At 42.5% G+C, this 20941-nt stretch overlaps 1 protein-coding gene across 4 annotated transcripts in view; it reads right to left on the reverse strand.

Annotated features, from left to right (window-relative positions):
• LOC5519087 (phospholipid-transporting ATPase ABCA1-like) overlaps positions 1 to 20936 on the reverse strand; it is a 32857-nt gene extending 11921 nt beyond the window's left edge. The window contains exons 1-25 of one of the 4 annotated variants that reach the window (XM_048733218.1): positions 20434 to 20936; positions 18958 to 19051; positions 18126 to 18252; positions 17654 to 17814; positions 17460 to 17581; positions 17134 to 17316; positions 15303 to 15404; positions 15079 to 15198; positions 14637 to 14708; positions 14203 to 14545; positions 12958 to 13092; positions 12381 to 12556; positions 11627 to 11764; positions 11156 to 11381; positions 10537 to 10645; positions 10124 to 10300; positions 9832 to 9955; positions 5201 to 5521; positions 3919 to 4123; positions 3588 to 3718; positions 3355 to 3474; positions 2859 to 3181; positions 1517 to 1713; positions 490 to 1118; positions 63 to 105 (exon numbers count right to left, since the gene is read on the reverse strand). In XM_048733218.1, coding sequence (XP_048589175.1) covers positions 63 to 105; positions 490 to 1118; positions 1517 to 1713; positions 2859 to 3181; positions 3355 to 3474; positions 3588 to 3718; positions 3919 to 4123; positions 5201 to 5521; positions 9832 to 9955; positions 10124 to 10300; positions 10537 to 10645; positions 11156 to 11381; positions 11627 to 11764; positions 12381 to 12556; positions 12958 to 13092; positions 14203 to 14545; positions 14637 to 14708; positions 15079 to 15198; positions 15303 to 15404; positions 17134 to 17316; positions 17460 to 17581; positions 17654 to 17814; positions 18126 to 18252; positions 18958 to 19051; positions 20434 to 20499 — 4444 coding nt within the window. In that variant the 5' untranslated portion in view covers positions 20500 to 20936. Of the gene's footprint in view, positions 1 to 62; positions 106 to 489; positions 1119 to 1516; positions 1714 to 2858; positions 3182 to 3354; positions 3475 to 3587; positions 3719 to 3918; positions 4124 to 5200; positions 5522 to 9831; positions 9956 to 10123; positions 10301 to 10536; positions 10646 to 11155; positions 11385 to 11626; positions 11765 to 12380; positions 12557 to 12957; positions 13093 to 13397; positions 14144 to 14202; positions 14546 to 14636; positions 14709 to 15078; positions 15199 to 15302; positions 15405 to 17133; positions 17317 to 17459; positions 17582 to 17653; positions 17815 to 18125; positions 18253 to 18957; positions 19052 to 20433 lie in introns of those variants that run through there. The other 3 variants (XM_032363934.2, XM_048733255.1, XM_048733279.1) reach the window with 3 other exon arrangements.
• Between the last annotated feature and the right edge of the window lie 5 nt (positions 20937 to 20941).

The raw sequence follows: 20941 nt of genomic DNA on the forward strand, positions 1-20941 counted from the left end.
AAAAAACAGATAAAAAAAGATGACCACAAATTATGCACATCCTGTATCACGGAAACACGTACCTGCTTCCTCGGACTGGGCCTCCTCTGCCACCTTGAGGAACACCTAGAAGAGGATAAGGGAATGTAACGATCGGACAACACTAAACAACCAGTCCATCTCCTTTGAGCGACTTCTGTGGCGATTGCAAGCGGTCCACTAGTCTAGTATCATCATTCGCTCAACTCGCTGCCTCTTTGCTAATCGGCTCGATTTTCCTTTTGCTTCTCTACCCTCGCGCTATTTCCCACTTGCCTCTTTCTACTCGGCCTTATTTTTATTTTTTTGTAGAATTTCACCCCTCGTCCCTCCTGTCCTCTAGCCCATCTCCCCTGACTCTGTTTATCTCTTGCCATTCTCCCCTCGCGCTATTTTTCTTTAGCCCCTTTCTACTCGGCCCTGATTTCCTTTAGCCCCATTTAACTCGGCGCCATTCTATGGAGTACACACCTCTTCAAGGGTGGTGTCTGACACGCCGTAGCTGCCCACGTGCAGCTTGTGAAGGTTGCGGTCCAGCTCCTCAAACATGTCCTGGAACTTGCCCTCCTTAGCGGCGTGACTAGGCAACACATACGTAAGCTCCGTGCCCACGTGCTCAACAAGGCTAGCCGAAGGGATATGCGACTTAATGAATGACGTCACAGACTTTTCATTGCAATATACATCACTATAATCACCCAACACGCTGTCTGAGATTGGGTCCGAGTCACTCGACCTCGATCCCAAACTGTCTCGTTCTGATGCGTCTACGGAGTCAAGCCCCAGTCCTTCATCCGTGGAGCTAGAGTTTGTCTCCGTCAGATCTTCAAGCTTGACGTCTCGAAGGGTCCCGGCGGTGCCTGGTCGAATGGGTTCCACAGAGTCCAGGGTCCCAGCGGTGCCTGTTCGACTTGGCCAGGGAGTGCCCAGGTCACCAGGGGTTTTCTTAGTGAGGGTAAGGTAGTAGCCGTTACCGTAATGGCTCTTAAGGAACAGCGAGGTTCCACAGCACTGGAGTTTCCCCTGAGAGATGATGGCGATGCGGTCTCCGAGCACGTCAGCCTCGTCCATGTGGTGAGTAGACAGGAGGACTGTACGATCTAAAATTGGAGGTTGTAACGTAACATCATTACTTCTAAGAAAGTGTACAGATCTGAAATATATCATTCTGAGAAAGGGTAGGATCTGAAAAAGAACGTTACAATATTACTTTTAAGAAAGGGCACGATCTGAAATAGAACGTAGCATCATTATTTCCCGTCTACACACACGGACTAGGACGTCGGTATATGTAGACGGGAAGTCTATTTGACCAAATGGGGCGTTACATCTTTTATTGCAACATCAGTACATTAGGGTTACATCGGTTATTACAAACAATACGGCAGTACATTACAAACAGAGCGGCAGTATATTAGGGTCCTGTATAGGCTTTATCTAGATCATACCATCATACAGCACAAGATACCTAGCACTAGGGTTTGGCAAGCTGCAATACCTTTCTTATACTTGAGCAAGAGGTCCCAGATGCTCCTGCGAGCATACGGGTCCACGCCAGCGGTCGGCTCATCAAGGATCACTACACGTGACTCCGCTACAAATGCCATGGCAACGGAAAGCTTTCGCTTCATGCCGCCTGAGAGATTAGCAGATAGTTCGTGACGCTTGTTGGTCAGACCGACGTCCTTTAAGAACCTGAGACAACGCGAGATGAGAGTGAGTTTACGACCAAAACGAGAGTGAGCTGACGACAAACGAGAGTGAGTTGACGACAAACGAGAGTGAGCTGACGACAAACGAGAGTGAATTGACGATAAACGAGAGTGAGTTGACGACAAACGAGAGTGAGCTGACGACAAACGAGAGTGAGTTGACGACAAACGGGAGTAAGTTGACGACATTGGGGAGGGTAGGCAAAGCGAGAAGTTCCGCATCGAGTTTAAAAGGTATACTAACACGACTAAGCTAGACAAACTAGGTAGTCTGCGTAGGTATGGCGAAATCAGGAAAATAAGTAAAAAAAGGATGAAAAGGTAAGTTTTCTGCCTCTGTGATATGGAGTAGTTTCACTAAGAATTAGCCCTTTTTCGGAGCAAAATCAGTGCTAATGCCTGAAATGTCATAAAAACTATTCTGTTTACAGGTTTTATACACTTCAACCTTCTGTTGAGGTTAACTTGTCGCAAGCCAATGAGCAATTATTGCTGACAGACTGTTTCATCCATAGCCAAGCGGAGGCAAAACAATTTGTAAACCGGAGTCATGTTTAATGAAAATACTCGCTCCATTTCTCCTACGAGATGTTTTTAACTCTTTCTCAGCCCTCCCTACAGAGGCATAACACATGGCTCCATAAACAGTCGTTTGACAAAAGGTTGTCGTCAACCGGCTTTGCGACTATATGTAAGCATGGGTAAAAACTACTGAAGCCTAGCTGCATATATTAGTCACTGAAAAACTTCAGACTAATGCTGCATTCACACCAAAACCCTTTTTAGTTAAACAAGTTTTTTCTTTGCCTGATAACTTGCCAAGTTTCTCATTGTGTTGAATTCTTACTTGCTGAATAATCACTTAGTAAAATGTACAGCACCGTCTATTCAGTTTTGTTATTAGTTCTGTCCACTCTTGGGAGATTGAGATTTAAATCAGTTTAATTAAACTGGTTTAGGTGCTGGTGTGAATGCGGTATTGGACGCGGTAGTGGTGGCTAATATATGCAGCTAGGCACTTCAGTAGTTTTTACTCATGCTTACATGCGGGCTTGTCGCGTAGTCGCAAAGCCGGTTGACGACAGTCTTTTGTCAAACGACTGTATCTGTGCGACTATACGCCCTTACTTCTCAATCTCTCCTGGAATGCGCGACTTCTCCATGCCCTTAAGCGACGCGTAAAACCACAAGTGCTCCTCAACCGTCAAACAGTCAAACAACACGTTGTGCTGAGGACACATGCCGAGGTTCCTTCGCACCATATCGATATCTGTACGGATGTCGTAGCCGCTAATCAGTGCCGTCCCGTGAGTCGGCGGGAATAGCCCCGTGAGGACTGACATAGTGGTGGTTTTGCCGGCACCATTGTGGCCGAGAAAAGACAGGATTTGCCCCTCGTAAAGGTTAAGGTTAAGTCCATCAACGGCCAGTTTTTTTCCCTCTTTGTAGATCTGGAAGATCAATGCAAGTACCAATTTGAAAACAATAGGTTAACATGGAACATCATTTGGGGCATATGGCTCCACTTTCAAGTAGGTAATAATGTATACCATCCAGCCTTTTTTCAAGGTAGTAGTATTTCATTCAGATCTTCATGTCGTTCACGGACAAAATAGAAACTGACCTTAACAAGATTACGAATGGAAACGCCCATAGAAAGATGTGACGGTTCCGTTTCCATGGCAACGTCATTATTTGTGGCACCGTCTGGGGAAAAGGCCACGTCGTCCATATCTGGTGAGGCCTAGAAGGGGATACAAATATATAAAAAAAAATCAATGCCTGTAATGCTGTGCAAAGCGCTGTACTTTCGTAGTGCCCCAATGGTAATGTATCAACCTCGCCTACCGAGCTTACCGAATGTCTAGACGTCGCCGTACTTGATCGTGGGGTCTGGTTAAGAGGCATCTCATTGACAACTGGCTTCTGGGGGAACCAATAGGATTTCTGAAGCGGGAAATACCAAGGCCGAGGAATGCCATACTGGCCTGTAAACAAAGAACCAGTGGATTAGATCATTCAAAGCCTAATGCGAGGCAACAGCAGCAACGCCCGGGGTAGCAAAGACAATCATTCATCAACTTAGCTACGAGGCATGTTTGCAGAAACGGCATAGTGGACCTGCCCATCTGTCAACCAGACCCTCCCCCTCTTTAGCCATGTTTTTCCCCATTCCTGGCGTATGTACCTGGCATCACGGCTTCGATGTAGAAGGTGGCAAGAGCGTACAGCACGCCATCGATCATCATCATCCCCATGGCGTAGCCCAGGCTGAATTCGTCCCCTGCGATGGGACTGGCGTACAGGTTGTTCCACTGAGCGCCCACGCCCTGCTCCTCGTACCGCGCGAGGTAGTTACACGCCACGCCGAACGCAGTGGTAGAAGACAAGCACTGAAAAACGATAAACGGTGTGAGGAATACTTTTGTTGGACATTTGAACATTAATTGTTCACCGGAAAAAAAAATTCGAGAATGTCAAATGAGCGGGTATTGATTTCATGTAATCTGATTACAGTTCATGAAGACCTCGGTAATACAGTATTTACCGCTGAAGCAATCTTAGTAGAGTTCATGAAGACCTTGGAAATACTTACCGCTGCAGCAATCTTAGTAGAGTTCATGAAGACCCCGGTAATACTTACCGCTGCAGCAATCTTAGGAGAGTTCATGAAGACCTAGGTAATACTTACCGCTGTAGCAATCTTAGGAGAGTTCATGAAGACCTCGGTAATACTTACCGCTGCAGCAATCTTAGGAGAGTTCATGAAGACCTAGGTAATATTTACCGCTGCAGCAATCTTAGTAGAGTTCACGAAGACCTCGGTAATACAGTATTTACCGCTGCAGCAATCTTAGTACAGTTCATGAAGACCTCGGTAATACTTACCGCTGCAGCAATCTTAGGAGAGTTCATGAAGACCTAGGTAATATTTACCGCTGCAGCAATCTTATTAGAGTTCATGAAGACCTCGGTAATATTTGCCGCTGCAGCAATCTTAGTAGAGTTCATGAAGACCTCGGTAATACTTACCGCTGCAGCAATCTTATTAGAGTTCATGAAGACCTCGGTAATATTTACCGCTGCAGCAATCTTAGTAGAGTTCATGAAGACCTCGGTAATACAGTATTTACCGCTGCAGCAATCTTAGTACAGTTCATGAAGACCTCGGTAATACTTACCGCTGCAGCAATCTTAGTACAGTTCATGAAGACCTCGGTAATACTTACCGCTGCAGCAATCTTATTAGAGTTCATGAAGACCTCGGTAATATTTACCGCTGCAGCAATCTTAGTAGAGTTCATGAAGACCTCGGTAATACTTACCGCTGCAGCAATCTTAGGAGAGTTCATGAAGACCTAGGTAATATTTACCGCTGCAGCAATCTTATTAGAGTTCATGAAGACCTCGGTAATATTTGCCGCTGCAGCAATCTGAGAAAAGTTCATGAAGACCTCGGTAATACTTACCGCTGCAGCAATCTGAGAAGAGTTCATGAAGGCTTCGAACCAGCGCACCATTGTATAAGGCAGGTAGGTGACGAAGAAGATGATACCTCCACATGCGGCGGACACGTTAGCGCGAGAGAAGAACACGCTGATAAGAAAGCACATCATAATGGTGGCGAACATGAAAACGACCAGGAAGAGAAAGATGATGAACGGGTCACTGTGCTGTAAGATGCGGCCCGCCTTAAGCGTGATCACGAGAAATATGATGGTGATGAGCATCGTGGACGCACTGTTGATGAACCACGCAACCCAGTGCACTGTACGACCAAGTCCCATCACCTAAAAGCCATCAAATAATGTCAGTAACAGTGAGATGCATTATAGGTACCACATTCTAGTGATAAAATTATTATTTGATACTTTGTCATCGCTTCACTGCTAGCACAGGCCTCTTTTCTCTGTATTTCGCTGCGCTGGCGTTCGCGAGGAAAAGAGATCTCTGCCATGGGTCGCAACTGTATTCGTTGCGCATGCGTGTGCGTTTCTAAGCGACCGCATGAAGTGCCAAAACCCGTACTATCGCGGGTTTTGTAAAGCTGTCAATATGCTAATATACTTTGCATGGGTTTTGTCGCAAATTATGAATCAAACTCCGGTTAGTTCTCCTTTACGATAAAAGAAAACAACTGTTCAATTTCAATCACCTAAAACGTCACTAAAAAGATTGAACAGCAAACACAGAAAAGACGAGTTTCGTCTTGTTTGTGAGATAAATTTAAGACATCTAAGCAGGCGAGTTTCTTCAATGTAAATATCGCACAGTTTGACTCGAAGAAAATGTTATAAAACCTTTTGTTAAACTTAGATCAGTTTATTCCAGAAGAACATGCAAAAGCTGTAAACGGAAGATTGACTCGTTAGTCAAAAGAGAGAAAATTCTGAATGAAATGAGGCTTTGTATGGCTTCTTTTATAATTCGTCGCGTGATATTTCTACGGAATGCGGGCTTATTATCCCGCAACAGATATACGCTTCACGCATGCGCTAGTCATTGTGGGCTCAAATAGTGGCCAGTAATTAATGAACGGAGCATGCGCTCTAGATCTCCCGTCCATTGCGACCCATGTCAGAGGTCTCTTCCTCGCGAACGCCAGCCCAGCGAAATACAGAGAAAAGAGGCCTCTGCTAGCAGGGAATGTTATCGCAATACAGCTCTTATAGATGGATTTCGCACACAGGACAACACATATCTCACTTTAAAAATGAGGCAAGCAAGGCGAGGTGAGGGTTCATAAGACAAGAAAGTAAAGCAAGAAATGTAAGAATGAGGCAGGCAAGGCAAGGTGAAGGTAAAGGAAAGGTGAAGGCAAGGCGAGGTGAAGGTAAAAGAGAGGTGAAGGCAAGGCGAGGTGAAGGTAAAGGAATGGCGAAGGCAAGGCGAGGTGAAGGTAAAAGAAGGGTAAAGGCAAGGCAAGGTGAAGGTAAATGAAAGGTAAAGGCAAGGCAAGGTGAAGGTAAATGAAAGGTAAAGGCAAGGCGAGGTGAAGGTAAAGGAAAGGTGAAGGCAAGGTAAATTAAAGGTGAAGGCAAGGCAAGGTAAAGGCAAGGCGAGGTGAAGGTAAAGGAAAGGTGAAGGCAAGGCAAGGTGAAGGTAAAGGAAAGGTGAAGGCAAGGCGAGGTGAAGGTAAAGGAAAGGTAAAGGTAAAGGCAAGGCAAGGTTAAGGCAAGGCAAGGTGAAGGCGAGATAAATTAAAGGTGAAGGCAAGGCAAGGTAAAGGCAAGGCGAGGCGAGGTGAAGGTAAAGGAAAGGTGAAGGCAAGGCAAGGCGTAGGTAAAGGAAAGGTAAAGGCAAGGCGAGGTGAAGGTAAAGGAAAGGTGAAGGCAAGGCAAGGTGAAGGTAAAGGAAAGGTGAAGGCAAGGCAAGCTGTAGGTAAAAGAAAGGTATAGGCAAGGCAAGGTGAAGGTAAAGGAAAGGTGAAGGCAAGGCAAGGTGAAGGTAAAAGAAAGGTAAAGGCAAGGCGAGGTGAAGGTAAAGGTAAAGGAAAGGTGAAGGCAAGGCGAGGTGAAGGTAAAAAAAGGTGAAGGCAAGGCAAGGTGAAGGTAAATGAAAGGTGGAGGCAAGGTAAATTAAAGGTGTAGGCAAGGCAAGGTGAAGATAAAGGAAAGGTGAAGGCAAGGCAAGGTGAAGGTAAAAGAAAGGTAAAGGCAAGGCGAGGTTTAGGTAAAGGAAAGGTGAAGGCAAGGTAAATTAAAGGTGAAGGCAAGGCAAGGTAAAGGCAAGGCGAGGTGAAGGTAAAGGAAAGGTGAAGGCAAGGCAAGGTGAAGGTAAAGGAAAGGTGAAGGCAAGGCGAGGTGAAGGTAAAGGAAAGGTGAAGGCAAGGCAAGGAGAAGGCAAGGCAAGGTGAAGGCAAGATAAATTAAAGGTGACGGCAAGGCAAGGTAAAGGCAAGGCGAGGCGAGGTGAAGGTAAAGGAAAGGTGAAGGCAAGGCGTAGGTAAAGGAAAGGTAAAGGCAAGGCAAGCTGTAGGTAAAAGAAAGGTATAGGCAAGGCAAGGTGAAGGTAAAGGAAAGGTGAAGGCAAGGCGAGGTGAAGGTAAAAGAGAGGTGAAGGCAAGGCGAGGTGAAGGTAAAGGAATGGCGAAGGCAAGGCGAGGTGAAGGTAAAAGAAGGGTAAAGGCAAGGCAAGGTGAAGGTAAATGAAAGGTAAAGGCAAGGCAAGGTGAAGGTAAATGAAAGGTAAAGGCAAGGCGAGGTGAAGGTAAAGGAAAGGTGAAGGCAAGGTAAATTAAAGGTGAAGGCAAGGCAAGGTAAAGGCAAGGCGAGGTGAAGGTAAAGGAAAGGTGAAGGCAAGGCAAGGTGAAGGTAAAGGAAAGGTGAAGGCAAGGCGAGGTGAAGGTAAAAGAAAGGTAAAGGCAAGGCAAGGTTAAGGCAAGGCAAGGTGAAGGCGAGATAAATTAAAGGTGAAGGCAAGGCAAGGTAAAGGCAAGGCGAGGCGAGGTGAAGGTAAAGGAAAGGTGAAGGCAAGGCAAGGCGTAGGTAAAGGAAAGGTAAAGGCAAGGCGAGGTGAAGGTAAAGGAAAGGTGAAGGCAAGGCAAGGTGAAGGTAAAGGAAAGGTGAAGGCAAGGCAAGCTGTAGGTAAAAGAAAGGTATAGGCAAGGCAAGGTGAAGGTAAAGGAAAGGTGAAGGCAAGGCAAGGTGAAGGTAAAAGAAAGGTAAAGGCAAGGCGAGGTGAAGGTAAAGGTAAAGGAAAGGTGAAGGCAAGGCGAGGTGAAGGTAAAAAAAGGTGAAGGCAAGGCAAGGTGAAGGTAAATGAAAGGTGGAGGCAAGGTAAATTAAAGGTGTAGGCAAGGCAAGGTGAAGATAAAGGAAAGGTGAAGGCAAGGCAAGGTGAAGGTAAAAGAAAGGTAAAGGCAAGGCGAGGTTTAGGTAAAGGAAAGGTGAAGGCAAGGTAAATTAAAGGTGAAGGCAAGGCAAGGTAAAGGCAAGGCGAGGTGAAGGTAAAGGAAAGGTGAAGGCAAGGCAAGGTGAAGGTAAAGGAAAGGTGAAGGCAAGGCGAGGTGAAGGTAAAGGAAAGGTGAAGGCAAGGCAAGGAGAAGGCAAGGCAAGGTGAAGGCAAGATAAATTAAAGGTGACGGCAAGGCAAGGTAAAGGCAAGGCGAGGCGAGGTGAAGGTAAAGGAAAGGTGAAGGCAAGGCGTAGGTAAAGGAAAGGTAAAGGCAAGGCAAGCTGTAGGTAAAAGAAAGGTATAGGCAAGGCAAGGTGAAGGTAAAGGAAAGGTGAAGGCAAGGCAAGGTGAAGGTAAAAGAAAGGTAAAGGCAAGGCGAGGTGAAGGTAAAGGTAAAGGAAAGGTGAAGGCAAGGAGAGGTGAAGGTAAAAAAAGGTGAAGGCAAGGCAAGGTGAAGGTAAAAGAAAGGTAAAGGCAAGGCGAGGTGAAGGTAAAAGAAAGGTGAAGGCAAGGCGAGGTGAAGGTAAAGGAAAGGTGAAGGCAAGGCAAGGTGAAGGTAAAAGAAAGGTAAAGGCAAGGCGAGGTGAAGGTAAAGGAAAGGTGAAGGCAAGGCGAGGTGAAGGTAAAGGAAAGGTGAAGGCAAGGCAAGGTGAAGGTAAAAGAAAGGTAAAGGCAAGGCGAGGTGAAGGTAAAGGAAAGGTGAAGACAAGGCGAGGTGAAGGTAAAAGAAGGGCAAAGGCAAGGCAAGGTGAAGGTAAAGGAAAGGTGAAGGCAAGGCAAGGTGAAGGTAAAAGAAAGGTAAAGGCAAGGCGAGGTGAAGGTAAAGGTAAAGGAAAGGTGAAGGCAAGGAGAGGTGAAGGTAAAAAAAGGTGAAGGCAAGGCAAGGTGAAGGTAAAAGAAAGGTAAAGGCAAGGCGAGGTGAAGGTAAAAGAAAGGTGAAGGCAAGGCGAGGTGAAGGTAAAGGAAAGGTGAAGGCAAGGCAAGGTGAAGGTAAAGGAAAGGTGAAGGCAAGGCAAGGAGAAGGTAAAGGAAAGGTGAAGGCAAGGCGAGGTGAAGGTAAAGGAAAGGTGAAGGCAAGGCAAGGTGAAGGTAAAGGAAAGGTGAAGGCAAAGCAAGGTGAAGGTAAAGGAAAGGTGAAGGCAAGGCAAGGTGAAGGTAAAGGAAAGGTGAAGGCAAGGCAAGGTGAAGCTGTAAGGTGACGCACCTTCATGACTTCCTTTAGTCGCTTCTCCTTCTCGTAAACGATACTCTTTATGATCATGGCCGCCGTGTAAATCCACGCGAGAGTCATGAAGAGCGGCATAGTCCCACCAATATAAAACACGAACCTATAGAAACACCAGACCAGCAAATGAAATACCATATGCAGTATGTTAAAATTACATCACCGATTTACCACACAATTTATTGGCAAACAGTAATGTCAGCATTGGGACATTAGGCACTACGAGTGACGTTGTACCTGTACGTAGTATGGGTGCTGTGGTGGAACTCACCTGTCGCGTATGTAGCATGGGTAAGGAAACATCTGGGCGTAAGTACCAGGCTCAAACACCGTTTCATTGAAGGATATTGTCAAAAGTGCGCGGTCTATCATGTCTTGTAGGAACACGAAACCGAAATTCATGTATCCCTGTTTGGAGAACCATCCATTAGGACCGGGCCGCCAGTACCTGGAGGGAAAAGAGAGTATTGAAAACAACTAGAAAATGAAATAAAAATAACAACAAAAACAATATCAATATAATATGGATGAAGCATTTTACTTCATGCGAAAGCAAGATTATATGATTGCACTTCATGTCATCCATTGTGTTATTTTCTGTACATTTCAGGTCAAGCTTACATGTACATAAAAGTTAACTCAAGGAAAGAGCAAGAACGGTTTTGGTAGGATGTTGGGTCTTACCAGTCGCGTATTCGGTCGGTTCTTGGAGTGAAGTCAACATCTTGTCGGATCTTATATTTGATGTGCTTTGGCAATTCCGCGCCCGAATCAACATTTTCGAATACTAGACCTGCAAAAATCGAAGGTGTTACGTCACAGAACAGTAGAGATAAACATTACAAGCTAATGAAACACTTGACAGTAAGGCTCTAACATGTTCACTGATCTGTGATCTGGAACCATCTGGTACAAGTTTTGATGGGGCTACTCACTTGCAATGACTAGCGTGACGAAAGAGTTGATGGCGGTAATAGTTTGCCATGACTGGCATGACAAAAGTGTTGATGGCATTACACACTGCTTTGACTAGCATGAAAGGGATGTTGATAGCTTAACTCACTTGATATAACTGGCGTGACTGAACTGTTGATGGCGTTACTCACTTGCTAAGGCTGCCATGGCGGAAGTTTTCTTACTTACTTGCTATGACTGGCGTGGCTGAACTGTTGATGGCGTTACTCACTTGCTAAGGCTGCCATGGCGGAAGTTTTCTTACTTACTTGCTATGGCTGGCGTGGCAGAAGTGTTGATGGCGTTACTCACTTGCTAAGGCTGCCATGGCGGAAGTTTTCTTACTTACTTGCTATGACTGGCGTGGCAGAAGTGTTGATGGCCCGCCTAACGAGTGACTCTTCGTCTGAATAAGGCATGAAGTACTCATGCTGGATGCACTTATATGCCGTCACCATCTCACTGAACGAGTTATACAAGCCATCAAGCACCACTGTCAGGTTTTGTCTGGACATGTTACCAGGAAAACTGGCGTTACCATTAACAAGCTGAGACATGTTGCCTTGACGAGACAGCTGCTGGAATTAATAAACGTAAAAGTTACAAGTTAAAAGACACAATACTTAGAATGGAAATGAGTAAACAAAAAGACAGGAGCTACAAAACAGACTAGTCGTTTCACCAAGCATTTACAACTATAAAATACCTGAATTCCTGAGACATAATATCACAGGTAGAATTTCTAGTATGGTTTAGCAGCGGAATACCTGTGACATAATATCAAAGGCTGTATTTCTAGTATGGTTTAGCTGCTGAATACCTGTGACCTGTTGCCAAAAGGCAGATTGTTGAGATATTCACTGGCTTGTAGCACGCTTATCCTGATAGCGTCAGAGTTGTTTAACCACCATTCAGCAAATTGCTCAAGTGACTGAACGTCTGAAAACGAATTCTTGATCTGAAAAATAAAATTTACACGTGTCAACCTGCGCGCCTTACAACCTAAGGCAAAGTATTTGAAAGATTAACATCTTTGAAACGGGAAGCTGGGTGATTTGGTACGGATTTAAAATGAGTACTTGTCAAAAAAACCTTTACGCAAGAAATCCCTAGTATGAATAATTTGGAGAAGATGGGAAAGAAAAGCATAGAGAAACAAAACTCGCTAAAACCCACAATACCCCACTGAAGTATGGTTGCCAATTTGTTTTTTCTCACGGTACAAATAGATAAAATGTAATTAATAGCTCCACCTGCCACCCTCACTTCAACGTGGATTCATTCGATTGTCTTTCTCCAAATGTTACAAGCAACATTTAAACGGGAGAGAGAGGAGTGATACTATCATGGAGAAAAAAAACTTATCGACTAGCAATAAGTACGAGAGAAAGACACTTTTTTATGGATGCGACAACAAGTTTTGTCTAGCATTGTAGGTGTTCTATACAGCCACATCCTTTGAGAACTCACTATAATTTAGGTACACCGAGGACACAAATATTGGGGCGTGACATGGTCGTTACAGAACACTGAATTATACACAGTGTCTGAATCCAGTATATTTTGTGCAATACCTCGTTGATGATCTGTTGTGTGTTGTTGTTGTCTGGTGTGTAGAGAATCTCGCCCTTAAGGAAAAGCTGCGCCAGTTGGATAAAGCCAGAGTCAGCACTACCCTGGCCAGGCTCACCACTTGCACCCGATGATCGCCGAACAAATGTGTTTACCACGCATCCACACTGGGCTTTATCTATCACAAACAAGGCATTTAACCTTTTCATTAAAATATTGCTCAGGAAACACAACCAAATAAATGGCCAAAATGCTTTTAAGCTTTTAATGCTATAAAAACCCCGAGTACATTGGGTACAATATATCAAGTTTAAATGCTTCGATTTTAAACTTATTTCTAGCATACACCTATTCTAAAAAAAATTTGTCAGTGCAAATGTCGAAGGGAGTTCCACGAAAGACTCATCACTTAATATTGTGCTAGAATTTTGCAATAACGAATAATGACTAAAATAATAACATGTTTATCCATGCATTCAGTAGAAATATGACGAGAACTAACATAATTTTATTAGTAGCGCTGTCATTTTCCATCGATATAGTCATCATTATTTTGGACAATGCATAGGTTATACTGACCAACTTTGAAAAAGCAGAAGCGAGTTTTCTCAACACTCGAATCGAAGCAGCATCCCATCTGGCGACAAGTCGAGGGCGAGATCCCTGGCCAGCCACAGTCCACACGCATAAACGGGTCAATCACGTTACACTGGTCTGTAGTGGAAGAAAACAACAAACAGAAATGGGTCAATGAATTTTAACTGGTGTGGAACAAAAGGAATTCGGAAAGCTATTTCTGTACACGTTTGTCATGGTCGATAGAATCATTTGCTATACTCTGATTTTCACTGTTCTAACCTTTACTCCCATTTGATTCCCACCTTTACTCCCATTTGGTTCCCACCTTTGCCTTGGTTGATGGAATCATTTGCCAGGATACTCTGATATTCCCTGTTCTAACCTTTACTCCCATTTGATAGAATCATTTGCTAGGATACTGTGATATTCACTGTTCTCACCTTTGCCTTGGTTGATTGAATCATTTGCCAGTATACTCTGGTATTCCCTGTTCTAACCTTTACTCCCATTTGATAGAATCATTTGCTAGGATACTGTGATATTCACTGTTCTCACCTTTGCCTTGGTTGATTGAATCATTTGCCAGTATACTCTGATATTCACTGTTCTAACCTTTACTCCCATTTGATAGAATCATTTGCTAGGATACTGTGATATTCACTGTTCTCACCTTTGCCTTGGTTGATTGAATCATTTGCCAGTATACTCTGGTATTACCTGTTCTAACCTTTACTCCCATTTGATAGAATCATTTGCTAGGATACTGTGATATTCACTGTTCTCACCTTTGCCTTGGTTGATTGAATCATTTGCCAGTATACTCTGGTATTCCCTGTTCTAACCTTTACTCCCATTTGATAGAATCATTTGCTAGGATACTGTGATATTCACTGTTCTCACCTTTGCCTTGGTTGATTGAATCATTTGCCAGTATACTCTGATATTCACTGTTCTAACCTTTACTCCCATTTGATAGAATCATTTGCTAGGATACTGTGATATTCACTGTTCTCACCTTTGCCTTGGTTGATTGAATCATTTGCCAGTATACTCTGGTATTACCTGTTCTAACCTTTACTCCCATTTGATAGAATCATTTGCTAGGATACTGTGATATTCACTGTTCTCACCTTTGCCTTGGTTGATTGAATCATTTGCCAGTATACTCTGGTATTCCCTGTTCTAACCTTTACTCCCATTTGATAGAATCATTTGCTAGGATACTGTGATATTCACTGTTCTCACCTTTGCCTTGGTTGATTGAATCATTTGCCAGTATACTCTGGTATTCCCTGTATTCCTTGCCAATTAGTGACTGGCACGTGGTAGAGGTAAGCATAGGGAGCATTTGGCTCTCATTATTTTGCTGTTGGCTCAGCGTCATGTTCAATAAAACAGCATATGCCTGCCGAACACCATTCTGTGACGACTGCGAACTGTTAAGTCCTTGAGTTTTGTTGACAGCTGATCTGTCTGGCATCTGCCGCTGGCCACAAAGCACCCCCCGGAAGCCACCCTGGGATGCCATGTCATCTGCCAGCATCAAGTAATCCAGAATGACAGTCTCAAATGACTGTAGGGCCGAGACCTTAAGAAGTGGAAAAAGTCCATTCTTAATAGCTAGTTCTAGGTAGACACAATCACATCGATAAATGATATTCAAAGTTTAAAGGACTTACATCGGCTGCCAAGTTTGCAAGATCGACAGTTAATGTCTGCATGAGAAACAATCTGGTCTCATTCAAGAAAGTCTAATGGAGAAGAAAAAAAAATACAATGTTTCTGACACTAAAATGGAGTAGACAATGGTCTAATTCTTGACCTAAAGCTGCGCCATATATAACCATAAATAGTAAAGTGTATAATACACATATTTAAAAAAAACGTTGTCAGATGGCCAATGCTTAATTTCCAGGTTTTCGACTCAAAGGAACCATGAATCAAGGATATATTTCCACCAAATGCAGAAGAAAAAACGTAGAAATCGTATATTTATCAATGTTCTGGCATCACAGGAGTTAATCACTTATGAATAATTAGCACCCATCAGCATCTTTTGGGCGTAGAACTGCAGTGGTCTATTCCCAATGACACTGACAACAATTTTTTATAAGCACTTACCAAATTACGCAGTTGGTCGAGGTCTGTGATGTTGGGCCATTGAAGCTGTGATCGTAGCTCATTTGCAACGTCTTGGAGTGCAGTGTTATCCAAATCACAAAGAGCATTTCGGATAGAGCTCTGTGAAATATAAGAGCTCATATCAAATGAAAGTTTTATTATTTTAAAAAGATGATTATGTACGACAATCATTAAAAGGAGATGGATATGCACTGGTTAATTACCATGTTGCCTTGAGGGGGTGTTATAATGCTGTTTATGTCCAGTGGAAAGCTGTTATCACACAGAATCTTCCGAGACAATTCACCGGCTGCTGTACTATCATTCTGGCAATAGGAAGCAATTTTTTTAAAATTAAAAAAAAAAACAATACTGGGAAAATAATATGTATAAAAGGTAATACGTATATGCAACATATAACAATAATTGAAAATATGGTATAAAAGGAAACACACTTAGAAACACACATTCTACAATACTGGAATACTTAATATACCCCTCTATGCCATGTAATGTGACACTTGATCCACCCCTCTATGCCACATAATGTGACACTTACTTGATCTACCCCTCTATGCCATGTAATGTGACACTTACTTGACCTACTCCTCTATGCCATGTAATGTGACACTTACTTGATCCACCCCTCTATGCCATGTAATCTGACACTTACTTGATCCACCCCTCTATGCCATGTAATGTGACACTTACTTGATCCACCCCTCTATGCCATGTAATCTGACACTTACTTGATCTACTCCTCTATGCCATGTAATGTGACACTTACTTGATCCACCCCTCTATGCCATGTAATGTGACACTTACTTGATCTACCCCTCTATGTCATGTAATGTGACACTTGAACCACCCCTCTATGCCATGTAATGTGACACTTACTTGATCTACCCCTCTATGCCATGTAATCTGACACTTACTTGATCCACCCCTCTATGCCATGTAATCTGACACTTACTTGATCCACTCCTCTATGCCATGTAATGTGACACTTACTTGATCTACCCCTCTATGCCATGTAATGTGACACTTACTTGATCTACCCCTCTATGCCATGTAATGTGACACTTACTTGACCTACTCCTCTATGCCATGTAATGTGACACTTACTTGATCTACCCCTCTATGCCATGTAATCTGACACTTACTTGATCTACCCCTCTATGCCATGTAATGTGACACTTACTTGATCTACCCCTCTATGCCATGTAATGTGACACTTACTTGATCCATCCCTCTATGCCATGTAATGTGACACTTACTTGATCTACCCCTCTATGCCATGTAATGTGACACTTACTTGATCTACCCCTCTATGCCATGTAATGTGACACTTACTTGATCCACCCCTCTATGCCATGTAATGTGACACTTACTTGATCCACCCCTCTATGCCATGTAATCTGACACTTACTTGATCCACTCCTCTATGCCATGTAATGTGACACTTACTTGATCTACCCCTCTATGCCATGTAATGTGACACTTACTTGATCTACCCCTCTATGCCATGTAATCTGACATTTACTTGATCTACCCCTCTATGCCATGTAATGTGACACTTGATCCACCCCTCTATGCCATGTAATGTGACACTTGATCCACCCCTCTATGCCATGTAATGTGACACTTGATCCACCCCTCTATGCCATGTAATGTGACACTTGATCCACCCCTCTATGCCATGTAATGTGACACTTGATCCACCCCTCTATGCCATGTAATGTGACACTTACTTGATCTACCCCTCTATGCCATGTAATGTGACACTTACTTGATCTACCCCTCTATGCTATGTAATGTGACACTTACTTGATCCACCCCTCTATGCCATGTAATGTGAAACTTACTTGATCCACTCCTCTATGCCATGTAATGTGACACTTACTTGATCTACCCCTCTATGCTATGTAATGTGAAACTTACTTGATCCACCCCTCTATGCCATGTAATGTGACACTTACTTGATCTACTCCTCTATGCCATGTAATCTGACACTTACTTGATCTACCCCTCTATGCTATGTAATGTGACACTTACTTGAGACAGAGCCCGGTTGATAAGGTTTCTGTTCTCATAATACCACAAAAGCCACTGCACCTCCAGCGACCCCTGCCCAAGGTTTCCCAAGAGGCCGTAAAGCTGGCGGGCACCATCCAACGATAATGGTGTTGATGTTAGGCTCGGGAGAAAGGATCTTCCCTGGTCCAGAGTACCATATATCTACAAGTCAGCATAGTAATTAGTATTTTTCCTATGGCTGATATAAAAGTTCCACATACTAATAGTCATCTCGTAGGCTTTAATGAAATTCTTTCCATGTTGCATATCATGGTCATATCAAGTTTCAAGATTATTTTTTATACCATAGTAATGTTGATAGTAGAGTTCAGCAACTGTGAGACAACTTCTGGGTCAAGTTGTGTGACATTCAAGAGGTATTCACGGAATCCATCTGGGTCACGTAAAAACCTTGTAAGCTCCAGACCTGTATTTGAAATAACCTTCATTAGTGTCACAAATAATCATGTAGAAATCATGTTTGTATGGCGCTTATAACCTGTCATATTTTGGCTGAGCTGGGAATATCTTCTTTGAAGCTCATTCAGCTGGTCTCTGTCTCTCATGTAGTTCTGCAGATCCTGATTCAGACGGAGGAATCTATCTCTTACAGTGCTGTTCCCAATCATTGGAAGTGCATCCTCCAAGAATTTGGCTAAGCTGGGTATAAGACAAGAAACACAAGAAAGCTTATGTGAGCCTTTTGCTACATGGTACTGTACACTGGAAGTGTCAATACGGTACACTGGAAGTGTCAATGATGGAATAATAACACAAGAGCCATGTTAATCTTATATTAAATTTTAATAAACAATTACAGAATCAAAGCTGGGTGTCCCTCCCTCCCTCCTTCCCTCACTCACGCTTCATTTAAGTCATATTTCCACTTATTGGAAATAAGTAATACATCAACCATTGATTGCAGAAGGTTAGTTACACCCTAAGAGTAGGGAGAGGAGGGCTAGTTATACCTTGAGCTTTGAATGTCAGGAAGATTTGTAGATGGGTACGGTAATCCACTGGATCTGTAATCACAGAGAAAAGACTGGACAAATGGCAGCAAGCCAGCAGAGGGGAGTGCTCTTGGTCGATAAAAAGCTGGAACAAACAACAGATGGTTATAATTATTTATGCTATAAGCTGTTATTTTCATTATATAAAGTACCTTTTAATTGTTACCACCATGAGAAGCCCCAGCCAGTTGGAAACTGTAATAATGTCATGGACCTTATTATGATTAAGCACAACAATGAGTTATGACTTGTAGTTTAGGCTAGATTTATTCGGAATGATTGTGTTGCAATCAAGCCAGACTATATACATTAATTGGATCTCATGACCGGATTATTGGGATAGTGTTACATTGTTCGTGCCGGCACTTAGTGTTCAAAGCCTTCACGCATGACACTGCATCTTGTCACAGAAACGGTATGAACCGGGCTGCTTATTCACACCATGCAGCCATTCTGGTGTTAATTGGATTAAATTTCATGACCGCACTTCGAATAACTCCAGTTGCACACATCTGCTTATGAAATATTGGATATACTATATGTGGGAATATGGTTAAACTTTATAGCCAAACATGCAGGCCTTCTGATAAATTGTACAGATGTGGGCCCGTGATTTCCAGGTAATTTCGTCATTTTTTTACAATTTTAACCAAATTCTGCGATTTTTTTGTGATATCGCTAAAATGTCGAAAAAAGTGAAATCACCATACAGTACTATTTCTGGCTGGCTTAGGCTTCTCATAGCACCCAATGTCAACAAATCAACAACAAAAGAATCATGTTTACTTACAGTTTGACCTGTATTCTGGTTCCCTCCTGAATCTGACAGCAACGAGAATGAAGAAAAGCACTAAAGGCCATACCAGCTCTATGACATTCCTTAGCTGTAAAATCAAGAAATCTTCAATTAATAAGACATATATTTTGCACAGAAATCCATTGGTGGATGTATCAATACAATATTATATTTATGCATGACATTGTCATACTTGCCAACCTTGAATGCTCAAAAAGCGGGAGATGAACTGTACAGTATAAGAAATTATTGATGAATTTCCTGGGAGAATATAGTAAATATATAGGTTTCAATTGTTTTGCTAGGAGATGAAGGCTAAAAACTGGGAGTCTCCTGCAAAAACCGGGAGAGCTGGCAGGTATTTATTGCCTGAAAAAATCCAGGCCACTGGAGGAAATAGAGAAGGTAAAACAGTTTAATACGTATCCTGGACTCCTGGATTGTGGATGCCAAATAACTGTCCCCAAACAGAGACTCGTTGAACCAAGAAGTCTGATTTGACACTTGGTCAAATTATGTAGAAGAGACAACAGAGAGGAGAGGGATGGGGTGTGGTTTGGAGCTACTCGACAGGGGGTGGGTGAGGGTGTCTTGTGCAGTTGATTTCAAAAGTAAATAGCATGGGTGGGGAGGTTGTGGCATTAGAACAAAAGATGGTGATATAGCATTATTTAGCTTTGTATTTTTTTTTCAATTTTTTAGGGGTATGGAATTAAGATACATGACAAACCCAGATATATTTTAGGATCATTTTTGAATGTCCCTGATGATCATCGTCAAAACAAAACCTTTACTTTCAGTAAAAGGGCATTCATCTACTAAGAGACACATGAAAAAAAAAAAAAACTTTGGGATTTCAAAATATTTTAATGCAAAGTGTTGTCTACTTCCTTCTGGGCAATCATGCCATTGTTTTAAAGTCTCATAGGACTATTCATTCTCTAAATTAATGTTCCGTTTGATTATCGTGTGTTTACCATCTGCTAGTGAGCAGAGAGAGCTCTTGTTCTCTCAAATTTTGAATGATAAAAAATAAATTAATGAATAATAAAGTAATTATACATAGCTCATTATGAAACTTGAACCTGAAAGAAGTAAAATTCAGCATTTCTATGTAACAGTTTAAACCAACCTAAGAATAATCGCGTAAAAATATAATCATCAAAGTTATAATATTTTCTGTCAGGCGGCTGAAGGACAATTACTCTCTTCAATATAAGGCCTTACGATTTATAACAACAAATGCAGCCGATATTTATATTTCAAACTTTCTAAAATTAAAATCGGTTGGTAAAATACATTTAATTAAATTTTCCATTACCAACTAACCTTGACGGCATACAGCTGCATTTTTTATTTCGTCTTCACAATGAAACGCCGATTTAGAAATTTGTCAATAAAAACACACATTTGTCCTTATACTTAAAAGAAATACTAAAAAACAAATGTAGCTACCAATAAAATACTCACCGTTTGTCGTCTGCGAAGCGTGAAATTCTTCCAAAGTAGTAGTTTGAGTTGTGTAAAGAACTTCATTCTGCTGGGTCACCGAGGGCCAAAGGGGCCAAGATAGGGACCGAAATCAAGCAAAGATCTTCGCGTTGCTTTTCCCGTTAAAATAAACCTAACGTCAGATCAATGGTAATCTTGCATCTAGTATCCACAGCTCGGAGTAAATCGGGGTCAGAACTCGTGAAATGTTTTCTTGTTGATGGTAAAACACGTAGGTCGCTGTCATAAAAATGATACGCTTACTAATATTTTTCGATGAAGATGAGTTTTCGACAACCTTGTTTGTGTACACAATTCCTTTAAGGTAGTATTCGTTGCAATATTTATAGCTTTCAGTCCTTCATTCCCAAAGGTATGACGAAGGAGCTTTAGGGGCATGCATTACATAATCAAGCATTTCATATTCTTCCGTCGTCGCTTTTCGCTTTTCGGTTCGACGACCCTCGATTATGTTTATTTCCATGAG

Source organism: Nematostella vectensis, chromosome 1 (assembly GCF_932526225.1).
Source record: "Nematostella vectensis chromosome 1, jaNemVect1.1, whole genome shotgun sequence".
In the NCBI taxonomy this organism is placed as follows: domain Eukaryota; kingdom Metazoa; phylum Cnidaria; class Anthozoa; order Actiniaria; family Edwardsiidae; genus Nematostella; species Nematostella vectensis.